General features: G+C 26.9%; 1 protein-coding gene across 1 annotated transcript in view; it reads right to left on the reverse strand.

The window, feature by feature from the left end:
• LOC100199545 (tRNA-dihydrouridine(47) synthase [NAD(P)(+)]-like) overlaps positions 1-19,456 on the reverse strand; it is a 33,393-nt gene extending 13,937 nt beyond the window's left edge. The window contains exons 1-12 of the mRNA XM_065810486.1: positions 15,702-19,456; positions 14,937-15,516; positions 14,778-14,821; positions 9,491-9,578; positions 9,242-9,304; positions 8,871-8,987; positions 8,650-8,715; positions 3,725-3,835; positions 2,977-3,073; positions 2,522-2,600; positions 2,017-2,064; positions 1,595-1,735 (exon numbers count right to left, since the gene is read on the reverse strand). Of these exons, the coding sequence (XP_065666558.1) occupies positions 1,595-1,735; positions 2,017-2,064; positions 2,522-2,600; positions 2,977-3,073; positions 3,725-3,835; positions 8,650-8,715; positions 8,871-8,987; positions 9,242-9,304; positions 9,491-9,578; positions 14,778-14,821; positions 14,937-15,516; positions 15,702-15,739 (1,472 nt within the window). The 5' untranslated portion in view covers positions 15,740-19,456. The remainder of the gene's footprint in view (positions 1-1,594; positions 1,736-2,016; positions 2,065-2,521; positions 2,601-2,976; positions 3,074-3,724; positions 3,836-8,649; positions 8,716-8,870; positions 8,988-9,241; positions 9,305-9,490; positions 9,579-14,777; positions 14,822-14,936; positions 15,517-15,701) is intronic.
• Between the last annotated feature and the right edge of the window lie 5,924 nt (positions 19,457-25,380).

Raw genomic sequence — 25,380 nt, forward strand, 5'->3', positions numbered from 1 at the left:
CATCTTGGCATGCTTATTACAGGCTTTGACATGACATCAGCATCAATTGAACTCCAAGTTATAATGCGGTAGTGGTGTAGTGGTAGAGCGCTCGCTTCATAAGCGAGAGGTTCCGCGTTCGATTCCCGCCACGCCCCTGATAGTACCGCGCTCAACTTGTTTCTCCGCACAGCGGCCTTGTTCGTCAAGGTTCGTGTTTCGGAGTTAAAGAGTTAAGAGACTGTTATAACCACAAGTAGCCTCCTCATCTGTAGTGGCCCTCTCAGCCTTGGGGAGGAGAATTATAAAAAAAAAAAAAAAAAAATTTGTTAATATGCAGTTTTTCAAGTGCTAAATGTTTTTTTTTGTTTATACCATTAATGAGGGGTTTACTTTTATTAAAGACAGTTTATTAAACAACTTAAATTAGGTCTGCACAGTTTGACTGGAACTGTACAGTTAACTGTATAGTTCGATTGGAAACACTTAATTTAAGATTTTCAACAGTCTGTCCTAAGGTTACTGTTGAAATTATTTTTGCTATCTGTGCAATTAGCATATCAATATCAGTTTGATTTCCAACAGAACAAATTGTTTCATATTTTATACACCTCATTCTAACACCACATTACATTGCTTGTAGTTTTGGCCCTTTTTTGATCAATAATGACCTGAGATCTAATATCCATCGAATAATTTTGATAAGCCATTATTATCATTAGTTTTACTTTTTTTAAAAATAAATTTAAAAAAAAATAGTTTAAAATGCTTATTTTTAATAACTGTAACAAAATGTTTTTATTAATAATCATTTTTAATAAATAGTTATTGATAAAACATATTTCATAATAAAACCTAGATGTTTTTTTTTCGTCAAATTTATTTTGGACAAAAAAAAATGTAAGATATCTAATTTCATTTAATATAGTTACTTTTGCAATGAGTTAATAAGAGTTATCAAATTTCAAGAAAAACATAAAATTTTTGTAGTTATATTGACCCTGACATAAATAATTTTATTTTTATTGTGTGTGTGTGTGTGTGCTAGGGGAACCAGTACATACAATGACTACCTTATATATATACATATATATATATATATATATATAAATATATATATATACATATATATATATATATATATATATATATATGTATATATACACATATATATACATATGCATATATATATATATTTATATATATATATATATATATTTATATATATATATATATACATATATGTATATATATATTATGATTTATGTATATATATATATATATATATATATATATATATATATATATATATATATATATATATATTATATTTGTTTACTTATTATTTACTTAATTACTATTTATTTATTATATATTACTTGTTTAATTTGATTATAATTATATTTTAACTTTTAAAGTGCAAATTGCAAAACTTGATAGTTTATCACCCAGCTGTATTTATAACTATTACAAATATGAAGTGATTTGAAAAGTTTTATAAAAGCATGTTAACTAATTTAAAGAGATTTGAGAAGTTTTACAAATACACAGAAACCATACAGTGTATTTTCAGATGTTACAAAATAAAAATTATAATCAAAAAAAGTATACTGACCTATATAAAAATGATAACCACTCTAATAAAAACCTTCGTGTATTTTCAACACCTTTGGTATCAGAACCCCAGTGTTCAAGTCCATAGTTAGTAAAACACTTTAACAATTCAAACCGCTCTTGTGATGAAATATCCCAATGTCTTTATCCAACACAAAATTTAAATTAAAGAATATGTATAAATTGTAATAAATAGCAAATAAGACAATAACTACAAATAGTACACAAACCAAAAAACACAAAAAAAAGAGCAACTAAAAACAGATAACAAAACAGCATTTACAAACAGCACATGAACCAAAAACTACGATTTCATTTTTATTCCATAAAATGAAGAAAAAAGCAAAAAAATAACTATGAAACAGTAAATGATTGAAAATGCTGAAAAAACAGTATTTAAAACAACAATCAACAGAGCAGTACCTTTTTTCTTTTATCTCTGTAAAAATCCATGGTTTAATAAGAGCTCCTCTAAAATAAAAGTGTCAATAAAAAAATTACTTAGCTTTAACAAAATATTTCTAATATATACCAACTAACAAAGTTTACCTAAATAAACAATAAAATTAAAAAGCCATGAAATCAACCAATAAAAAAACCCATGATATCAAGTAATAAAAATAAACCCATGAAAACAAACAACTAAGTTAAAATTGTGAAATCAACCAATAAAATTAAACCTACAAAATAGATTAAAAACAAACCCATCCAATAAAATAAAATACAAAATAGGTATAATATAAAAATGTTCAAAAAACATAAAAGAAACCAAAACAAATTAAAAAAAAAGTTAAACAAATTCAATTCCTTAGAGTAATATTATTGTAACTTAAAAATATGAAAACAATTTTATTTTTATAAAAATAAAAATTTCAAATACTTATAATAATATTTTTATAATCAAAATTTAATTAAACATCTCTAAAACCTTGCAATCATAAGCCCATCCACACCAAAATCTTCTTGTCTTTTAATTGCATCTTCATATGAAAAGATATCACCATTTCCTATTTTCAACAAAATAATATTTGTACTTCACATAAAACATAAAAAATGTCCTACCATTCTATTTAATAGTACAAGTTAAGATTCTTGAATATACAAAATATAACAATACTATAACATTCTGTTTTATTAATTTGCAAAATAACACTTTATATTGTTATTCAAATATGTACACTATTCAACAAAAAGCAAATATTGACTTTTTAATTTTTAACAACTGTATTGAAATATAACTTGGATAAACAATGTGTAAATAAACACTTTAGTTTCTTTACTGTCCAGATTTTGAACACCAGCAAATATGTTAAATTTATTTTTATGTTAAATTTATTTAAAAACATAAAATAATTTTTTTTAAAAAAGGTAAAAATTACAAACCAAAAAAGGGAACAGGGTGGGAAAGCCTTGCACATTTATTAATATAATCCCAATCAGCAGCTTTTGTATACCTCTGCTCACGAGATCGACCATGCAACTATAATAGAGAAGAATAAATTTCCAAATAACGAGGAAACATAATCATATTAGAATATAAGCAATTACATTAAAATATTACTGAAAAATCATAAAACATTTACAAAAAAATGAAAAAAGAATCCACATAAAAAAAAATAATTTCTGAAAACTGTGTTTAAAAATCTCAAACATATATTAAAAATTTCGTAATTCGTGCCTTAAAAACTTTTTTAACAAAATTATTTGGGTAAATTTAATTTTATAAAAAATAAGTTAATGTGTAGTATATCAAGTAGTGGTTTCACCATTGATAAAGTGTAGAATAAATGATGCTTCAAGCATTTCAGTATGTTATTAGTATTTTAGATTTGTATGTACTGAAACCCAGGCAACTCCCTATTTCAGTGTGACATCAGAGTTAACTAAGTATGCTGCAAAGTGTTGCTGTTACATAAACTGAGGGTTTTGGTTAAGGCAGTAATAATTTTTTTCATTATGTTTTGAAAAAAGCCTATGAATTTAGGTGGTCAAATATATATATATATATATATATATATATATATATATATATATATATATATATATATATATATATATATATATATATATATATATATAAAAGAAATAGTGATTAAGTAAATAATAAAAAAATAAAGTAATAAAACTGTACTGTTATAAGATCAACACCCCATTCCTTGACCAGCGGAATAATTTTGTGTGCAATAGATTTATTTTCTTGAATCCCAGTTCTCATTTTAATAGTTATAGGAACATCAGACACCTAAAAAATATTGGTATAAAATTTAACTTTTATTGCTTTTTCAATTTCATTTTTTTTATTTTTTATTCGAAAAGAAAAATTCAATCTAATATATATGTATTTATATGTATGTATGTATGTATGTATGTATGTATGTATGTATGTATGTATGTATGTATGTATGTATGTATGTATGTATGTATGTATGTATGTATGTATGCAGCCCTCGGAATTAAGAAAATTAAGGTCAGTAAAAAATTGTCGACCTAAAACATGGGTTGGCACCTTTTCTTCAAATATCAACATTTGGTTAAAAATTTGAAAAACAAAAAAAAGTTTTGTTGATTTTTTTTAACTATTTTATTTAGAATTAATAAAACATTCTTTTTTCTATTTTTCTATTTTTTTATTTCTTTGCTTACAATTTAAATAAATAGTTTGTATTTAGAATTTAAATTGAACTTAGTTTTTGCTGTTTTATATTTATTATTTTATTAGGAACTTTTAAAAAACATTGGTTTTCCTTTTTTTTTAACCATATTAGGGTAAACCACCCAATATTTTTTTACCTAATCATATATAAATAATAATTTCTCGCTCGTTATTTCATAAATGATTGATCTTAAAGTTTTATCCTATAAAGGGAAAGTTGCTATTGACAATGCACTTAGAGTGAATGACATCCAAAAATAATGTCGAAGACAGGACAACGTCTTAAGATCGCCATTTTTGTTCGCAAATCTTTAACACTTATAAAATTTTTAAAATTAGGTACTTCTTTAAACACAGGTACTTAAATGATACATAGCAAAACGAAAAAGTATGTTTTTTATAGTTTGCAACATAAACTATTAAAAACATTTAAAAATCTCTTTATATATTTTTCTTAACACCAGCTGTAGGTGTGTTTTTTTTCTTTTCTGCAGCTGCCAATCATACTTGTTTGCAAATATCTTGTTTACAGCAATAGTTTCTTTCTTTCCCCTAAAATGGAAACTACTTAAGGTGTTTTCAAGACAGATGTTGCTTGGAGTTCTTGAGCAATCGCCCTAACTTTAGAAACAGTGAGTTTAGAAACTTTGGCGGGGGAAACCAATAATGCACAGTGGGCCAGAATTCACTTTTACTGGACAAAATTCATAACTAATTTAATATTAGGCAAAATTCATAACTAATTTAATATTAGTTTTTATATAATTTCGCTTCTTTTGAGTACCAGGTTGGCATACTTTAGAGACCTGTCAAATTTTTAAGGGGCTTGAGGCACCCCTAAAAATATTTTTTATTCAAAAAAATTTTAAACCTAGTGTTTTTGTATTATATAAAACACATTCAGTTAAGGGCAGCAGACTATTTTAAAAAAAGTTGTTTTTCGAACCACTCGAATGTATGTATAATGTATGTGTATATGTATGTATGTATGTATGTATGTATGTATGTATGTATGTATGTATGTATGTATGTATGTATGTATGTATGTATGAATGTACATATATACGTATATGTAAAAAGTAAAAACTTTATATGATGTGAAAAACTTCATGTAAAATATGGGAAAAGTCTATGAATGGGGAAAAGGCAAAACAAGTGTATTCAAACTCAATCAGATAAGGCGCTAAATTTAGAGGACACAAGTAATTCAGTATTCAAAGCTGCAAAGGAAATGGTTAGGAGAAATACAGAAAAAATATTTTTAACAAAATAATAGCATTGTAATTAACACAGAGAGTTGGTTTTAGACTAGAACAGGGAACAACAGATTTAATACTTATTGTTGAGTTTAAAGAAGATTTTTGAAATAGATAAAAGATCTGTAGATGGCATTTACTGACTTAAGAAAAAGCTTTCAACAGATAACCATGCAAGGACTTGAGATTTTGTGGATGGTTTGAGATATATAGGAGTTAAAGAATGGTTGGTAACAGTTATTATGGTATGGATGAAAATGTCACAACAACAGTTAAAATAAAAGATTTAAAATAAACATGGATATACCGCGGAAGCTATTATATGCAGACAATTTATGCGATTATTGAAACACTAATATAAGTGTTGGAATGATGAAGTGGAAGCAAAGAACTTAGGATAAACATAAATAATGTAAAAGTTGTAAATTGTTAAGCCAAGAAATTAACAAACAGAAAAATTAGAAATGTGGAGTGTGTAAGCAATGGGCTCACAAGAAATGTAGTGATATACAATGTACTTATAAAATTGATTGATTTAAAGTGTAGAAAATGAAATTTTGTTAAATACATTGAAACCAAAAAAAGAGACTTAAATAGGTAGTGGTAAAAAGATGTGGGAGAAGAGTTTTAATATCTCAGAGATTAAATTAGATGGTGGATAAAAAAAATTATCAGGGGAAAGAGTTAGGTATGTCTGACCATCTCTACTTCTGACAGCAAGAGCTACATTATTAAAGACTAAAGGAATGTTATAGACCATATGCGCCTAGAGTTATGATGCATGACAGTAAAACATGTCCATAGTTAAATAAACAGATAAGATGGATGTGTCTTAGAAGCGTAAATAAGATTATGATAAGATAGATGAGTAGTGTTATTATAAAAGATAAGAAAAGGAGCAATGATCAAAGATGGGAATTGAAGGGTTGTCTGATAGGGTCCATCAGAAAAGAATAAGGTGGTTTAGGTATGTAGAGGATAAAGATGCAGATGATTAAGTATCAACAGAGAGCTAGCAGATTCAGAAAGAAAAAAAAGAGGGAAAGTAAAGAAACTTGCAGAGAGTGCATTACAGATAACATGTCGAAGTTGCAGAGAGTGCAGATGACATTACAAAGCTGCAGTTAAAAAGATGTTCAAAATCATGTTTATAGAAGAAACAATAATACATAAAAAAGCACAAAATCAAAGATGCTAAAATAATGATGATAACAATGATGATGATGATGATGATGATGATGATGATGATGATGATGATGATGATGATGATGATGATGATGATGATGATGATGATGATGATGATGACAGGGGCGTGGTGGCTCTAAAAAGCCCAGGCGGGATTTTTATTAAAAGGCCTATATATGCGGGATTTTACCATATATGCTTGATGTAAAGGCCTATATATATATATATATATATATATATATATATATATATATATATATATATATATATATATATATATATATATATATATATATATATATATATATATATATATATAATATATATATATATAAATATATATATATATATATATATATATATATATATATATATATATATATATATATTAATATATATATATATAAATATATATATATATATATATATATATATATATATATATATATATATATATATATATATATATATATATATATATATATATATATAATAACTGACCTTATTCTAATAATTCATTAATACAAACCAACAAGTTGAGATGATACAATTTGTAATTAATAACATTGTTTGTAATACTTCAAAATAAAAAATGGTAACAACACGATACAGCGACCATTTTTGTTTTGATTTTCTTAAAACACAACTTTTTATTTTTTGAAGAATATCCCCACACAAAATTAAAAATCAAAGATTTTAATTTTTCTGTTACTATATAATGATATATATTTTATTATATAATAATATAAACTTTATATAATTTTTTTTCTAAAATAAATATGGAAAATCTTGAAAAATAAGAAATTCTTGTTATTTTATGAGAAAATTCTTTTTAGTTTATACTTTTGTTTAATTCTGTGTTTTAACATGTTCGCATAAACAAAAGCTAAAATGCCGCTTTAAAAATGGTGCCGTTATTGACAGTTTAAACATAAAAGTTTTTATAATGTAGCTTTATTTAGCATTTCATCATCCTTTTTTTAATCTGTCAGAGGACAAGATATTACGCAGTGATTTCTTTATTTACATACAATAATATAAACTGTATAAAAATAAAAAACTTTATTTATTATTAAAGAAGTTTATATCTGTTTCGAAACGTTACAAATATGCAAAACATGAGTTTGATCCTTATTTATATAAAACTTAATTTAAAATTTAACACCAAAACATTTTTCTTAAATGAATTAAAACGCAATACAATTACTATATAGTTATTGTATTGCGTTTTAATTTATTTAAGAAAAATGTTTTGTGGTTAAATTAAGTCCAACAATAATAATAGCTATTATTATTGTTGGGTCTGCGGACTTTCTTAAACTTATTTTGTCAACACTACGATCGTTAAAAACCGTTTATGGGTTCATTATTTTTCTCATGAAAAAAATACCATAATACGCCTCAAAACATCTACTTTGTTTTCAGAGCAATATTATTATTATGCAAAATACTAATATAATTGCGCTCAAAGTTGAAGACTTTAAATCAAGTGACTAATAAAAATTTAATTTGTGCTAACATAAATATTTTAAATGCTTGTGGAATTTCTTTAAAATGTAGAAAAAATTAAAATTTGCCAAAAGGCCCATATTTAGATGAAAAAGTGAAAAGCCCATGCGGGAATCCTGCTTAGCCTTTGGGGCCACCACGCCTCTGGATGATGATGATGATGATGATGATGATGATGATGATGATGATGATGATGATGATGATGATGATGATGATGATGATGATGATGATGATGATGATGATGATGATGATGATGATGATGATGATGACTGATTTGAATTCAGAATGACATCAATGACTATCAGAGACTAAATATGTAAAGATGTTTGTGTGTGTGCATGTATATGTTTTTTAAATATCATTTTTTTATTACATTTAAATATTAATTTTTCAGATAAAGAAAAAAAAAGCGAAAACTTAAAATTATCAATTGATCAATCAAAAATAAAAAACCTGCACCATTCCTTTAACAACTTCCTCAAGCTTTTTCATTCTACCCATTAATGCACTTCCTTCTCCCTGAAGTTATTACAACCAAAATTATGATTGGTAAAAGTTGATAAAAAAAGGTAAAAAAAAGTTTTATAAAAAGCTAATATTAAAAAAAAAAAAAAAAGCTAATAATTATCAAGCTATATAAGTTAAATATATTAAGGATCTAAAAGAATAATTACCTTTTTAAAAACAAGATCAATAGGACAACCCATATTTATATCAATGAAATCAATTTGACATTCTTTGTTAAGCATCTCAACAGCTTTAGCCATTGAATCAGGGTAACCACCACATAACTAAAAAAAGCCACAATACTAAAATTAAAAAAATAAATCCATAAATTTTGGTCTTGCTCTGGTCATGATGTTAAACTAATCCCACATTAATATAGATATAGTTCTTTAGCTATGGTAAAAGCAACTTACCTAGGAGAAGAAACCTCAAATAAAATCTCCTATATAAATTTAATTGTAGGTAACCATGAACATGCAACAAGTTATAAGACAATCCTTAAATCAATAGACGTATTAAAAAACTAATAAACAAGAACCTGGACTCCAAATATATCTTCTGAAGAATGCCTCTTTACAAGTGCCCATTCTGATTGATGCCCCTGAAAATGTTAAAAAATTTTAACAGTGTAAATATAAAACAGTTATTAAATAAGATAAAAATATAGTTAATAATCTTCTTATAAAGAATCTTTTTAATTCTTACGGAGAAACATATACAATTTTTTTGGAAAAACATATAAAATGGAAATAAAATAGATTATACATAAAAAGTATATTTTGTTAACCTGCAACAAATTTGTAGCCATTGCCATTTCTCCACAAGTTATATCAGCACCAAAACTTTTGCAAACTCGACGAAAAGGTAAATTTCCAACCAAAATAAAAATTATATTTATAATGGTAAAACTACATTAATAGTTTGTTTGTGCAAATAGTAAAAAATAAATAATAATTCTTTAAATGCAAAAAACTATTACTTGTATTAGTATTTATTATCGATAATTTTCATAGACAGTTTTTTATTTTATTATTAAATCAAATAAACTAATAAAAAATTTAATACAAATTTTTAAACAGTTAAAATTAAAACTTTTGTGTTGGTCCAGTTAATATTTCTTTGGCTTCTATTTATATGATACTATTTATTACCATTAATTGATTTTTGGTGTTGCAAAAGTTAAATTGACATTTTTAAACTTGTCTCTTTATCTTACTTCCATCAGTGATTATTCAAGTCATATTTTAATAATCCGGAAAATATTTTGCAAATAAAAATCCAGAAAAAATTTATTTCTTTGATATTTGTCTTAACTTTGCTATAAGCTCAGGGGCTATTTTTGCCTTTTTTTGAGATCCTCCTCTATGTCACATTAAAATGAGAAAGACAAAAAATTAGAATTTTTATAAGTGTATATTTTAATTGTAATTTTTTTTAAATTAATAAATTATTATTGTTAATAAATTATTAAAGAATAGGCCAGTAGAGGTCAGAGGTATCAACATCTTCCTGATCATATCACTCAGTTTTGTCTTAGTTTGAATTTAAAAAGACACGCTTGAGTTTAGATAGACATTAGGCAATTAGACAATTAGAGTCTAACTTTTTAAATCTCATTCAATAATCTAAAACTTAGGCAAACTGATTAGTGTTGCTTCATTGATTTGATAGTGTCAAAATATAGACTACAACTCATATTAATTCTTATTGGTAAGGAATTTCGAATGCTTCAATATGAGTGGAATTGCGATCCTTTGGGAAACTTTTTGTAACTTTCGTGGGGAAAATATTTTGCTAAGTGATAAGTTTAAAAAGAGGCTTTCAAAATTGTTATTTGTTTAATCGCATCCAAGGCCTTTTTCTTTTTGGAAAAAAGAAATTGGTGGAGGAAAAAAGCATACCACTCTGCTAATATCTGCTTTAACTGAACATTTTTTTCACTGTTTGGCTCTTTGTTTCAAATCCATCAATAACCATATAGATTACCATATAGATTAGATTACCATTAGATTACCATATGGAAAACCATAAAGATTATATACCAATTTTGTGCAAGAACTAGGTATGGAAAAATTTGCCTTCTCAATAACTTTGTCTATTATTTCTTCTCTTGAATTAAGTTGGCTTTCAAAATTATCAAATGGAAGTATAGTTCCTGCTAGGTCATTGTGATCATCAAGATCATGCTCTTTGTAATTTTTTTTTGTAGACTTATCACAATAAATTGTTTTTTTATATCTTGGATTATCATCAGCCCACCATCAACAGTTATAATCATACCAGGTTTGTTAGCTCAATTTTCAGTAAAAAAGCTGCTTTTAAATGCAGGATGATGGTTAAGTAACCATCATCCTGCATTTAAAAGCAGCTTTTTTACTGAAAATTGAACTGTTCATTTACTCTAAGTGACTAAGTGCTGTTGTTGAATGTTTTGCACTACTGATTGCTATGTGTGTTGGGCCAAAGTATGTGACTGCTTGTTTTTCCTTGCAATCTTTTTTTGATTTCTATGACTGCAATTACTGAAGAAATAAGTTTGTGTTGAGGAGCAACTACAAAATCATGACCAGCTAAAGTCACCTTGTAATCCATATGCATCATCATTGGTGCTTATATGTTTGCATCTCTCAATCCAATTAGGACCTAGGCTATCATCCTTGAAGTGAAAAATCTTTTTTTTGGACCCTAGACTGTAGCGAGCTTTTCAAGGGTACTGGATGATTTGGATGATTTTTCAAGGGTAATGGATGATTTGGAAAATTTTGTGTCTGCATGATATTTATGCTCAGAACTTTGTGTTCTTATTAACCTAACAATTGCAGTTTAACATCTTTTTCCTTCTGTGCTTGTGCGATTTGGTTAGAAGTAGTCTTAAGTAAATTCCTGATCTGGAGAAATCATGCTCTGGGGCTTGTTTTGTTAAAACTTTTGACAAATTGGAATTTTCTTGCAACCCATTTTTCACTCTCTTCACTTGTAATTGATGGAGTCGCATCAGTCATTTCATCAAAAGTGATTTTAGATTTAACAGCAAGCTTTTCTGGTGTATTATTGTTCTGTAATTTTGATCATTAAGATAAAATACCAACTTTATTTTGGAATTCAATTTGTTTTAGCTCTTTCAATCTTTTTTTCAACTTTTATATTTCATTAAGATAATGCTTTGGTTTTTGTTTTAATCTGAGACAAGATTTTATTTGTTTCTTATTTAGAATTTTGCTTTGCTCTGGTTTGTTTGCAAATGCTTTTAAATATCCTTCATAAACAGATTAGTAAAGTTGTTCCTTTTCACTAGACATTTTTATTCTAAAACATCAACACATATTTATTTTTATTCTGTACAACATCAACACAAATTTATTTTCCTTACAACCATTCTGATAAAAATAAGTATACAGTAAAAATAATATTACTAATAGCGTTAACAATACTAAAACTCATTATCATTGTAACTAAAGAAATTAGATTACTTTATTGCAGTTGAGTAACACAAAATATTAAAAGCAATAATAATTATAACATTAAAAATAATAGTATTGCAAAACTAAAAAAAATTTTTATTGATCCAATGGCAATCAAGAAAAATATCAATTATGTATTTTATTTGAAGATTTTATTTTAGGCAACTAATAACACTAAAATTAAGCAACTATTTTATATAATAATATAAATCGCTCTTTAATAATTACCCACTATGTGGTGTTTCTATGTCTGCACGCATAAAAAAAGATTTTATGCGTGCAAAAATTTAGATTAATCTTTCCTGATCCTCTATGGTAAATGTACAAAAAATTAACAAAAAATTGATTACATTAACTTTTATTTTTTATGATTCTATTAAACAAAAAACTCGCCATTTGTGACGTATCATATTTCTTAAAAATTTTAGTATTAAATATATCTTAGAGTTTGCAATTTAAACTAATTATGCAGTGATAATTTTAATTTAAAAAAGTTTTTTGTCACATCACACTGTAGCAAACCACTCCCCTCTTCCATGTGATATTTGGTGACACTTTCTAATAACATCCCCCCCCCCCCAGACAGCCCCTGATGGCTTTCTCAATTTTTTGGAACTTTTCTTATTTTTTGTATGGGTAATGATTAAAAAAAGTTAAGAAACAAAAATATTGCAAAAACATATATTTAAATTTGTATTAACGGAAAATTTTGGAAATCCAGAAAAGCTAAAAGTTAAAAAAAATATCTGGAATTCTGATTATATCTGCAAAATGATAATTTCTGTTCTTTTGCATTTATGTTTTTAATTAATAAAACAATGCAATTAACTTTTATTACTAACTTACGTGGTAGCAACTGACTATTAGTCAAAGAACTCAAAACCTCTATTTGATTTTTTGATGTCATTATCATCACACATTATTTTATTGCAGCTTTATTGTTTTCTGTTTACCTGGTATTTAAATACATACGTCAGTATTAATAAAAGTACAGCTATCATTGTTAGGTGTTAAAATAACTGACTTCATGACCCTAGTACTACATGAGCCAATATGACATACACGGTATGTTTTTTTCTTTTCCTTTACAAAAACCTCACAGAGGACACAGATTGAAATACTTCGTTAGAAGTGTGACACAATAGAAACAACCAATCTTTTTGGAAACTTTTAATTTTCTGTGAATATTTGCACTTTAATGTATTAATTTTTTCCACTTTTAGTTGTTGCATGTCTGGGATTGTTTTTAGTGTGTTTACTTTCAATTTACCTTTTATGGAAAATGTCAAATGTAAAGAGCCAACAATTAATGATTTACATGACGGCTTATTTAGAATGCCAAAAGAAATGATAATTATTGGAAGGTTCTTGCAAAAGATGAAAAATCAGGAAATGTCAAAATTAAAGTTATAGCTGAGGAATTGTGGGAAGAAATTGTGGGAAAAATAAAGTTTTCCACTCTTAACAAAAAAATCAATAGTAAGGAAGATTAATGCATTAACTAAAAACATGAAAAACCTTTTCAAATACCATAAGGAATGCGCTCATGTAAATACAGATGGCATCTGGTTGGCATCAGAAGATAAAAAATTTTCATGAAATGCAGATTAAATCGTAAGGAGAAGTTCCTTACAAGTTAATGTATTAATTTAAAAAACTAGAACCGTGAAGTTTGCCTAGCAACACCAACTCTTAGTGATGGAAAATCATTAATATTTAATGGAATAACTGGTGGTAGACCAATACCATTTGCAGGTGGTAGACCAATACCATTTGCAGGAAAGCATTCAAATAATAATCTGTGATACCACAAGTGCCAATACTGGAGTGAGAAAAGGAGTTGTTGTACTGATCCAACAGTAATTTAAAGAAAAAGACATTCCTACACCTCAATATATAGGATGTCTTGGATTTAGTCCTAAAAGCAGGACAAACAATCTTTAGGATACATTGGAATAATAACAATACAGCAATTCAAACACAAAAAAGTAACATTGGTGTCAAAAAAGCGAATAAAATCATGCAGAAAATAAAGTGTAAAAGGAATGAAAAATCAATTTTAAATTTACTTTATCAAACGAGTGATTGTATTTTTTACATTATTTAACTACTTCTTTCTGAATTATGTTTTATATTACATTATAGTCATAAATGAAAATTTATCCAAACTTAACATGGTCGAAATATTTCCAAAACAGTTTTTTTAAGTCCTGGATGAGATTTTTGAAATAAAAACATAAATATTTATTTTAGTGTTTTTATACCAATACTCACCTAGAGGACCATGGTCATATGAGGTTGCAAAAATTTCATAATGAATATTATTTTTCTTTTTGTTCTTTAAGCATAACTAAAGTTTTAAATGACCTCTTTTGTGCTCTTTTCTTATTTTATTTTATTTTTAATGCAGTGACTCTACAAAAAAAGATATACAGGTACTTTATATTTCTTTGTGATTCCTTTAATGCAAGCCAAGTTATTAACTTGCTTCAAAGCTTCTACTTTATATAAAGAATTTATATTTGGACTTTGATTATATTTGTATTTTAATTTCAAAACAAAGTAGTTAAAAACAATACAATTTTTATTTATATGTTCACAAAAAGAAAAATTACTGTTGTTAGTGGTGCCAGGTACAACTTGTTACTAAAATCAATCTAAAGTTAAAAAACAATATTTCATATATTTTAAAAGGTGCGCACACTATTTCAGTTGATAATATCATAATATACTACAAAAACAAACTCTTCTAAAATTTAACATTTTTTGTACCTTTTTTTTTTCTCTATTATTCACCAGAAAATTATGAGTGCTCTCTGATGAAGATTTCAGATAGCAATCTGCTTTCGGAAATTGGTACTTTTTTTTTCTAATAGCTAACATACTTTCTTTACTAAGAGCATTATCACTACCCAAATTAGCAAGGTATTTTTTATTTTTTTCCTCATCTATTATATTTTTAAAATCTGCTGTCAAATGTTCTTTTCCGTATCTGCATTCTATACCATATTTACAATATCCAGAAGTGATAAAATTAATACAGCAATTAGATATATCAGGAGGTCGCTTGTCTAAATAATTTTTAACATTATGACTGAATTTACAATTGGCTTCATACTGGCATTTTCCACTTTTCAAAAAGTTTGGACACAAACGATCAATATCTTTGATTCTGGGAACTGTACTACCACGACATTTATTTTGACCTTTCTTTTTTTTTTGTTGAGGTGGTTCTAGCATACTATCATTCTGAATATCACACTGAGTGGTGCAAACAAAGTTATTTGCAGTTTCATCTTCTGGAAAATCAGAGTTATCTATATCCTCAGTACTAGTTACTTCACGAACAAACCTTAAAATAAAAAACAAAAACATTAAAAAATAAGTGTTTTTTAATGTGTGATGAACATATCCTTTAGTGTACCTAACAAAAAAAACATATGGTTTACTGCACATAACAAAATACAAATATTAGATAACAAAACCAGGAAATTTCACTCTTATATACTTACATAAAAACAAATTCTTAAAACTTACTCTGGTTTGATACGTGCCTCTCCAGTTCTATTCACCATGTTAGACTGACTATATCTTTAAAAATTAGATTTCAAAATTAGTTAATCATATGTTTTTAAACTATTAACTTAATTTTTTTTTAAAAACTATCAAACAATATTTTTAATTTATAATAAAATAGAAAATAAAGATTCTTGTCATATTTACAATAAAAAAATTTTTAACTAATTTACAATGTAATTAAGTTACATTTTGCAAATAAAATTATTTAAATACTTAATAATAAAATCTTTATATTTAAATCAGAAACAAGAAAGTTATTCTTTTACAAATTCATTTACAGTTCTGAATAAATTAAAAGTTCTGAATGATTTTTTTTTGTCACCGTATACTTTTACATTTTGTAAATAAAATTATTTAAATACTGAATAATAAAATCTTTATATTTAAAGCAGAAACAAGAAAGTTATTCTTTTACAAATTCATTTACAGTTCTGAATAAATTAAAAGTTCTGAATGATTTTTTTTTCTCACCGTATACTTTTACATTTTGTAAATAAAATTATTTAATTACTGAATAATAAAATCTTTATATTTAAAGCAGAAACAAGAAAGTTATTATTTTACAAATTCATTTACAGTTCTGAATACTAACCAGACTAGTCTATGGATAGACTTACAACACAGACATAGACAATTCTGTATGTTGTAATGGACACAACAAATGTTTAATTTTTTGTCCTTGTTGTGTCTATCAAATTTTTGATGGTGTCCTAAGATTGCTCAGTTAAAAAATAATTTTCACTTCATAAGTCTACAAAGCATAATTTTTTGTCTATTTGGTGTCTATGATTTTGTCTAAATTTACTTGATTTCATAAAACCAGAAATCTTTCATTACCGTATTATTTGAAGATTGTTATGTAGTAAATTTATAATATTAAAAAAATATTGAAATGACATCAAAACTCCAAATGACGATCATTGCCCATGATTAATTATTGTTTAAAACTTGCGTACATATTCATCAATAAAATGAAAGTAAAAAACATTTTTCTTTTTCACTATTGTTTTATTCACAAACCTAAATAAATTTTAACACCTATTGGAATCTTCTACTTACTAATCCACATTTTATAAAGGACAACTCCTTGATCACATATTTTTAAAATAATTTTATTGAAGGTGATAAAGATTTTAGTGACTAAGGAAAATTTTTTAAATGATAAACTTACCTTCAACTTTTTTGAAGTAATCCCAAACTGGAGAGGGCATTTTAAAAATAAATTTTCACGCACATTCACTGAGAATTGAAAAACAACTGAACTGAGTAATTAATGAACTTCAATTGAGCACAAAATAGTCCATTTTGAGGTTTTTAAATAGACATTAACTTTTTAATCAACAGCACACGCTGGACAAAAAATTAAAAAATGAACTTCTGTTAGAAAAATTGTATTTTTAATTTTGTGCTTGTTTTCAGTTTTTGAAACGATGCTGCAGTGAAAATTTAATTACTCGTTAAAAGTCCAAATTATATATTAAATAGATCTTCTATACCTCATTAAAAAATCGAGATTGTTCATTTAGTGTCCGTTTTTAAAATGATTGTCTAGAAAGACAAACATTTTTTATAGACAATTCATTTTTGATAGTTGTAATTAAAATTGTTGCAATTAGTGCTTTGTCGAAGTCTATTTTTGTCCTTTTATAATAAGTCCATTAGAGATTGTCTGGTTGCTAGTTCTGAATAAATTAAAAGTTCTGAATGATTTTTTTTTGTCACCGAATACTTATACATTTTAAATTTTCTTTAAAGTTAAATGTTGGTTGTACACTTGTGTGGTTTGGACTAGTTTCCGTGTCATTCTTTATTTGAAAATGACATTATGAAAGACTTTGAGCAATTTTTTACAACAAGATACCCTTCATGGCATTAACCTGTTTAAAAATTAGATTTAACCTATTTTGCTTATTTAAGTATTGACACTAATATATTGTTATGTGTTTCGTTATTTAAGGAATGAAAAAAGTGTAAATAAGTATAAAATGAAAATTTAAAAAGCAAGCCTAGTGTAAGCAGGTGATACTTTGATCAAAATTGATAAAAACAACAGCAACGAATAGTTATCTAGGGAAATAATATAGTATTAAAATGTAGGTGCTAAAAAAAAATTTTTTTTTTGACCAAATGATTAAACTATCTGGCTGAAACAAAGACCAATTTAAACTTATAGAGGACAAAATATTTTATGTTTACTTTATTAGGGGTCGTCCAAGGGGAAAGGGGTTAGTGGTCTTGTGACGACTCATAGGAACTTGTTATTAAAGAGTTACCATGTTGTGACAAGGGGGGAGGGGTCTAAAACAGTCAAAAATTGCTTGACGCAATTTGTGGACGACCCCTTATAAGTATTATCTAGATTATAGTAATTGTCATCCTTTAGATATGTATTATTTTCTAGCTTTTATTTGCTCATTTTTTAAAAATACTTTAGAATCAATCCATAAGTATATTAATTTTTTGTTTAAAAAATATATTGCATAGTTCTGTTTATATTGACTTTTTGGTTGTATCAAAAAATCAATACATTGAGTGACTTTTTAGAAAACCATTTGAGGAAAAAAATTTTTAAACATTTAAATTAATTAAAAACTTTTCAACTACTTTTTTACTTTTTATTTAATTAGTATTATAAAAAAATGTTTTTTGGTTTTGTTTTCTTCAAAGTTAATTTTGACGCTATTTCAAATACTACTTCAATACTTAAAATAAATTATATTATAATTGAAATTGTGTAATTAAATTATAAACTTATAACTAAATTAATTGGCATATACATATAACTAAATTAAAATGGCATATCTTTAATAGACTTACCTTGCACTAACTCTGAGAAAACTTGCTCAATACATAAAAGAATCTTTTATATATTGAAAGAAAAATATCTTTAAGATAAAGTACTCTCTAGAATTTAAAAACTGAACTACAATTGCATAACACTTTAGAACTTAACGGTTTATTATAGTATCAACAAAACTTATATAAAATAGTCATTTTATACAAGTTTTGTTGATACTATAATAAAGATATCAGACTAAATTTCTGATAAGTCTTTTGACAAAACCAATAACTACTATTGGTTATTATTATAACATGTTAACCACTTTAAGCAGTTTACTCACTTTTGAGGTGAGTAAACTACCTAAAATGTGTTGCAAAACTATGTTTGTTGTTTTTTTTCAATTTAAATAAGTCTTGCTAAAACATGAATAATAACATTTTTTTTTTGTGCAACTTTCCCCTGTGCGAAAAAAATATATAAATACTTTAGACAGTTTACTCACTTAAAATGTAAGTAAACTCACCTCAAAGGCGAGTAAACCCACCTCAAAGATGAGTAAGCATACCTCAAAGATGAGCAAACTCACCTCACCAAGGTTAGTAAACTCAATTTAGTGGTGATTAAACTGATTAAAGTGTTTATCATAGTATTATTTAATTTAAACAATTTAGTTTAAACTTTAAAATATACTTTTTATAAAAGCATGTGGGCCACATGGCTTTATTTTTTTACACATTTTTTTACACACTTACCTAATTTTCTGCATTGTAGGTACAGAAAATTAGGTAAGTGTGTGTATAAAAATTTCAAATTTTCGAATATTGCACTAATATATATCATTAAAAATCATTTTCCAAAATAGTTACATTTATTTAAGCTACGAGAATTGTGGAAAGTTATACCCACGGCCTAAATCTTTCCATACCCCGATAAATAAAACTTGACGCGCATTCAGGTTATCACAGTTAGAAATGTACAACGTCCGAACCTTGATAAACATAAACAAGGAGAAAAGACGCTTAGGAGGACAAGAATTCTTGAAATAAAGTTTATTTGGTTCGTCATGATATTCAAAAGCCAAATTAAAAAAAAATAATATAAGAAAGGCGATATAATAAAGAGTGATATAAAATAAATAATTATAAACTAATTAATTATATATTTACATGAAAATGTTATTAGATCTGTCTGAATTTATCGCAAATCAGTAGAACGATAGATAAACTGACTTTGATAGGGTTAGAGTTTAGATACATCGAACGAGGGTTTTGGTATAATCAGGCAATCTATTATTTAAAAAGATTTTTTTTTTTTTAAAACTAGCGGGGAAAAATTTATATAAATGAATAAAATAAATAAAACAAAGTTTTTTTCTCCACTACAAAATAACTGCAGGGATATTTTTAAAATTTCATAGCATAATATTTCAGCGTTCAAAAATTATGACCATATAAAGTTTGAACCTCCTCAGTTTAAGGGGATTACAAATTTTGTATGGTCATCATTTTTAAACGCCGAAAAATTATACTATGAAACTTAAAATTTATCGATAAATATAAGCCTAGTTAAGAATAGTACATAAAATATTTTATCAGCTTGTTGCTCTCACGTTAAGACAGGGGCGATGAATTTTGGGGCTTATATATATATATATATATGAGTGTGTGTGTGTGTGTGTGTGTGTGTGTGTGTGTGTGTGTGTGTGTGTGTGTGTGTGTGTGTGTGTGTATATATATATATTATGTTAGTGTATTCTGCAAAGAGAGTGCTCAATTTTTTTTAAAGACAGAACAATAATAAATTTGTAAAAACACTTATCGAAATGGCAGGATTCTTTATGATGAGCCTACTGATGGCGAAACAGCTTGTAGAAGACAACTAAAAATTAGATAAGTGTTTTTACTAACTTATATGTATATATATATATATATATATATATATATATATATATATATATATATATATATATATATATATATATATATATATATATATATATATATATATATTTATTTATTTATATATATATTTGAACAACCTAGGCGCAGTCGTAGCGCACTTGCCTCAGAAACAAATGATCCGTTACCATCAAACGTCGTTTAATCATCATTTCAAAGAGTTTTATTGATGGTATTATTGATCCAAAAGGACTTTTATATATAGTTGTACAGAAAAACGCAATAGAAGTTGTAATTGATTTAGCGCTGCACTCTCCTACATAAAATCATGACATGTGGGAACCCTGACTTGTATCATATAAAATTATATTTCAAATAATTTTTGTAGTTAAAATAGGTCAGAGCGAAAAGTTGTTTGGTGACTTGTTAACTGATTTGTGTCTTATTTTAAACAATTGAAAATCTGAATTTCAAATTGCAGTGCCTCGTTGGTATATGAGTTCTGGGTTAGGTGCTAAGGACAAATTTAAATAGCATGGTTTTTCTATGTAAATGTAAAGGCTTCTGGTTGTTGTGTTTATTTTAGATTTTTTTTTAATTCCTTTTTTATTTGTGTCTTTATGATTAAAACCTAGGGTAGCCCCAACAAAAACACAACCGCTTTATTAAAACTTGTTGTAAATCTATTTTAAGCAAAATTATTAACATCTATTTACAATAAATCAATATATATTTATTACATTTCTAATAAAATTTATTCGATTCTTTTGCTTTCATGGGATACTTGACACTAACATGTTAGATTTGAACAGTTTGTGCAAAATTGATAAAATAAAAGAATTATTATCAATTTGCAATTGAAATTATATTGAATGTAATATCTAGAGGATAATCACTCAAAAAATTATGTCAAAAAGAACAATACGTTTTCAAGAATCGAGTTTTTAAACAATGTTAATATCAAATGGCCATATTATAAACGCGTCCACCATTCAAATGAAGTACTGGCAGTTTTATGTAATACTTTCCAGTCTGTTTGTAATATTTATCTTGAATTTATTAATATTGCTAAGTTTAGTGATTTTAACATAAAATTGATTCAATATACATAGTATACAATAAACATAGTAATATGGATTCTACTACTTGTCAATATCTCAAAAATTCAAAAAAGAACAATTTCACAACAGGTCCAAGTAAAGGCTAGAAAGTGAGTCAAAACAATTTTGGATTGAATTTTCACAAACAAGTATAATCGATGAAAATAAATTTAAACATTTACTTTAAAACATGTGTTTATTTACTAAAAATGGTATAGTTTTACTTATGGCAGAATTGAGATTTCTGAACTAGAACATGATGTTACTAAATTTTATTATTCTTATTAACTTTGATTTTGCTAAGTGATTATTTTTACATTTTCATAAACTAGTCGAACACAATGGTGTTAAAGAAATGGTCCTAGTATTGGATACCTTTGTGGGATACCTTTATGGCCCTAGAATTGGATACTTTTTTGGAAGTATGGTATGAGGATGTATAACTTCTCAACATATAGAGGGTAAACCCTATTGATACCCATCTGCTCCTCCTTTACATAGAAGTCATTTTTACTCTGATTGTTCTTTGAATTATGCTGGTTCATTGTATATTAGAGATGTTTATGATGGTAGTACAATAGGTAAAGCATAGTTTTTTTTACATGTTACAGTAGTCATTTAATTTTAACAGACTTATAGAAGGCTGTACATCAAGCGTATGTATTATGGGTATTTGTCAATTCATTGGAAAACAAGGTGTTCCTGAGATATAATATTTTGACAATGGTCATCATTTATCTCATTTGAGATTCAATTCTTTTTTGCTGGCCATTCCATAAAATGGAACTTTAATGTCCCTTCTGCAACTTGGTGGGAGAAATATTTGAGCATTTGGTGTGAAGAACAAAGAGGTATTTAAAGAAAGCGATGGAAGACCTCTAAATCTTCATAAAAAGAAGTACAAGTACATGCTCTCCGAAATTTTAATGGTATTAAAAACCCGACTATTAACCTAAAATTATAAAAATATTGTGAAAAGCAGGGCGATGAAACGATCACTTAATTTTCAAATACAAACATCGTTTTGAATCAAATTTAAGTATTTAAATAGACTGAAATCTTTTGAAAACTCACTCCTCATTTAAACACGCAACAGCGTTAAAACATTGTCTTTCGTCTTGCAAGTTATTCAACGGAATAAAAAAGTAGTAGTACTACGAGTAGGCAGTTGTGGCAAATAGTGTATAGGATTAAACATGTATGTATAAAAACCAATGTTTCAACTAGAATGTTAAATCGTTTCAGAAACAATTTTGAAAGTAATAGCTGAGTTTAGTAGAAACCCATAATTTGTATCGAAGTAATTGACATGCAACTATGAGTAATTCAGTTTTTCGTTGTTTCCTTGAAATCAATTTACTCGGACTTAGTGCTTTTTGCAAATGGGCTCTTCATATATTGATCCGATTGATATAATTTTAGAATAACAAAAGACCTTATTTCTATTTCTGTTATACACGTAAATATACGAAGCATGCAGCAAAGTTTGAAAAGTTTAAAGAATTCTTAAATATCCTAAATTATACTTTTATAGCAATAATAACAATAACAATAATAATAATTTAAGGTTATAGCTATGGTTTTATAAAAAAAAACGGAGTGCAGTATTAAGTTGCATTATAATAACCTTCGAATTGATAGTTTCTAAAATAATTATTGTCCATCTTGTTTTTAAATTAATTTATATATTTTTGATTTATTGTTTGTGAACTTAGTTTATTCCAATTATTTATAATTCTGTTGATAAAAAAAGTGTATCTTGGTAAACACGATTTTATGATCTGTTTTGTGATGGATTGCTGATTTCTTAATTGCCGTTGGTTTGTATTTAAAGGGTTTATGTAATTGATAGTTTTGAATCTCTTGTGGATTTTATACTGATAGATTAGGTCACCCCTTGCTTTTCGTGTTTCTTAAGGCATAATTCCTAATCTTATTAGCCGGTCTTCGTAGTTGTAGTTTCTTAACTCATTAATAACTTATGTCAGTCTTCTTTGTATGCTTTCTACAGTTTTAATGCCATCTTTTAAGTACGGACACCAGACAGGCACTGCATATTCCAAGTGAGGTCTTACTAATGATAAATACAATTGTCTTATTACGATTCTGTTATTAATTTTGAACGCTTTCCTTATTAATCCTAAAAAACGGTTTGCTTTATTAGTTACAGTTGCAATATGTTTCTTCCACTGTCTTTTCTGAACAATACACCCAAGTCTTTTTTTTTTCAGTTGTTTCCACTTTATGTTTATTTAATTCGTAGCTATATTTCTGGTTATTTTGACCAAAGTGTATTCCATTACATTTTTCCTCGTTGAAAGTCAAAGACCATGTTTTAGCCCATTCCCATTAGAAACAGCAGCTAATATCTTTGTGTCATCTGCAAACAGTTTGCAGTGACATGTATATTGTCCAACGCTTAACGTTTAATGTTGTTTTTAACGTTATTTCTTTTTTAATTATTAAACTTTATTTGCTTAGGTTTCATTACTTCCAAGGAGTTTTTAAATTTCAACGAAAGATTTTTATCTTTCGTTGAAATTTTAACACTCATTATAAAGACATTAAACTTTAGTTTTTTGATTCAAGTATTGCATGCCCTAGAAGGATTAATAATGGGACTGCAAAGAATATAATTATATATATCATCTCCCAATCTATTTCTCATTTTCGTGGCAAAAAATCTCATGGCTGGAAAAACTCGTTTTGGCAAAGATCTTCACCGTCGATGGTACAATGGATGTATTAGATTGTACTATCGCATTTCGACTTCAACAAGAAAAACTGAGAGATAAAAGACCGCCTTCTTTGTGTCTCAGACATAAAGAAAAACAGCGAGTATTGTTAATTTACTTATAAATGTAAGATTAAACTTGCAGAAACACCATAGCCAAGGTTAAGACAACGGTTTAAATTTGGTTAGAACTTGAATTGGGACACGAGCACTAATTTTGCCTATGAATCTTCTAGTCCACTAAATTCTTTTTGGTGTTTAGAGCCTAATTTTAGCCGCAATGCATTCAGTTAATTCATAAATTCAGATCAATACTTTTTTCTGCTGCAACTTCAGCAGCATCTGCGTTTATCAAAAAATTACGGCAACATTCAAAATTGCGCAAAAAATTTTGAATTACCTCTTGCATTTTTTCTAGCGTTTCTCTGAAATTGGGAATTTCCGAGATCTTTGGCGCAAACCAAATATCACTCCATGTAAAAAGAAGCAAAGTTAAGACTTATAACTAAAAATTGATGCCTCTTACCTCTGCATGGTGATGGAAAAAATTTTCAAAGACAAGATTAAGAAACACTGTACACAATCTAATTTCAACGTCTCAACATGGATATACACATCACAAAGGCTTCCTTACAATCGGATTGAATCCCGCAACAATTTACCGTGAACATTAGGTTGACATTCAACACAGTGTCACACAACGACTTTTTCATAAGGTTGATTTCTATGAGGTCAGCTATTAAACTGGATCACTGGTTGGCTAGCTGATAATCAACTATGAGTAGTAATTGATGAATAAACGTCCTTCAAAGATCAGTTATGCATCACAGCTATTTATGTTTTTCGTCAATGACTTAGCAGACTGCATTTATTACCATACCAAATTATACTTCAATGATGGCAAGATCATAAGAATTACCAATCAATTTTTTTTAAGGTTATGAAAAACTGTAAGCGGAAATCGAGAGCGCTGTACATTGGTCGAACAACTGGTTTTTAAATTTCAAGGTGGAGAAGTGCAAAATAGTGCCAGTTGATTTTCGGAGAAACTAATTAACAATGTCAACACCATGGCCTACATTAGCCAAAACGGACGTAATCTAGTTTTAGCCAAAGAACAAGT

Source organism: Hydra vulgaris, chromosome 11, assembly GCF_038396675.1.
Source record: "Hydra vulgaris chromosome 11, alternate assembly HydraT2T_AEP".
Taxonomy (NCBI): domain Eukaryota; kingdom Metazoa; phylum Cnidaria; class Hydrozoa; order Anthoathecata; family Hydridae; genus Hydra; species Hydra vulgaris.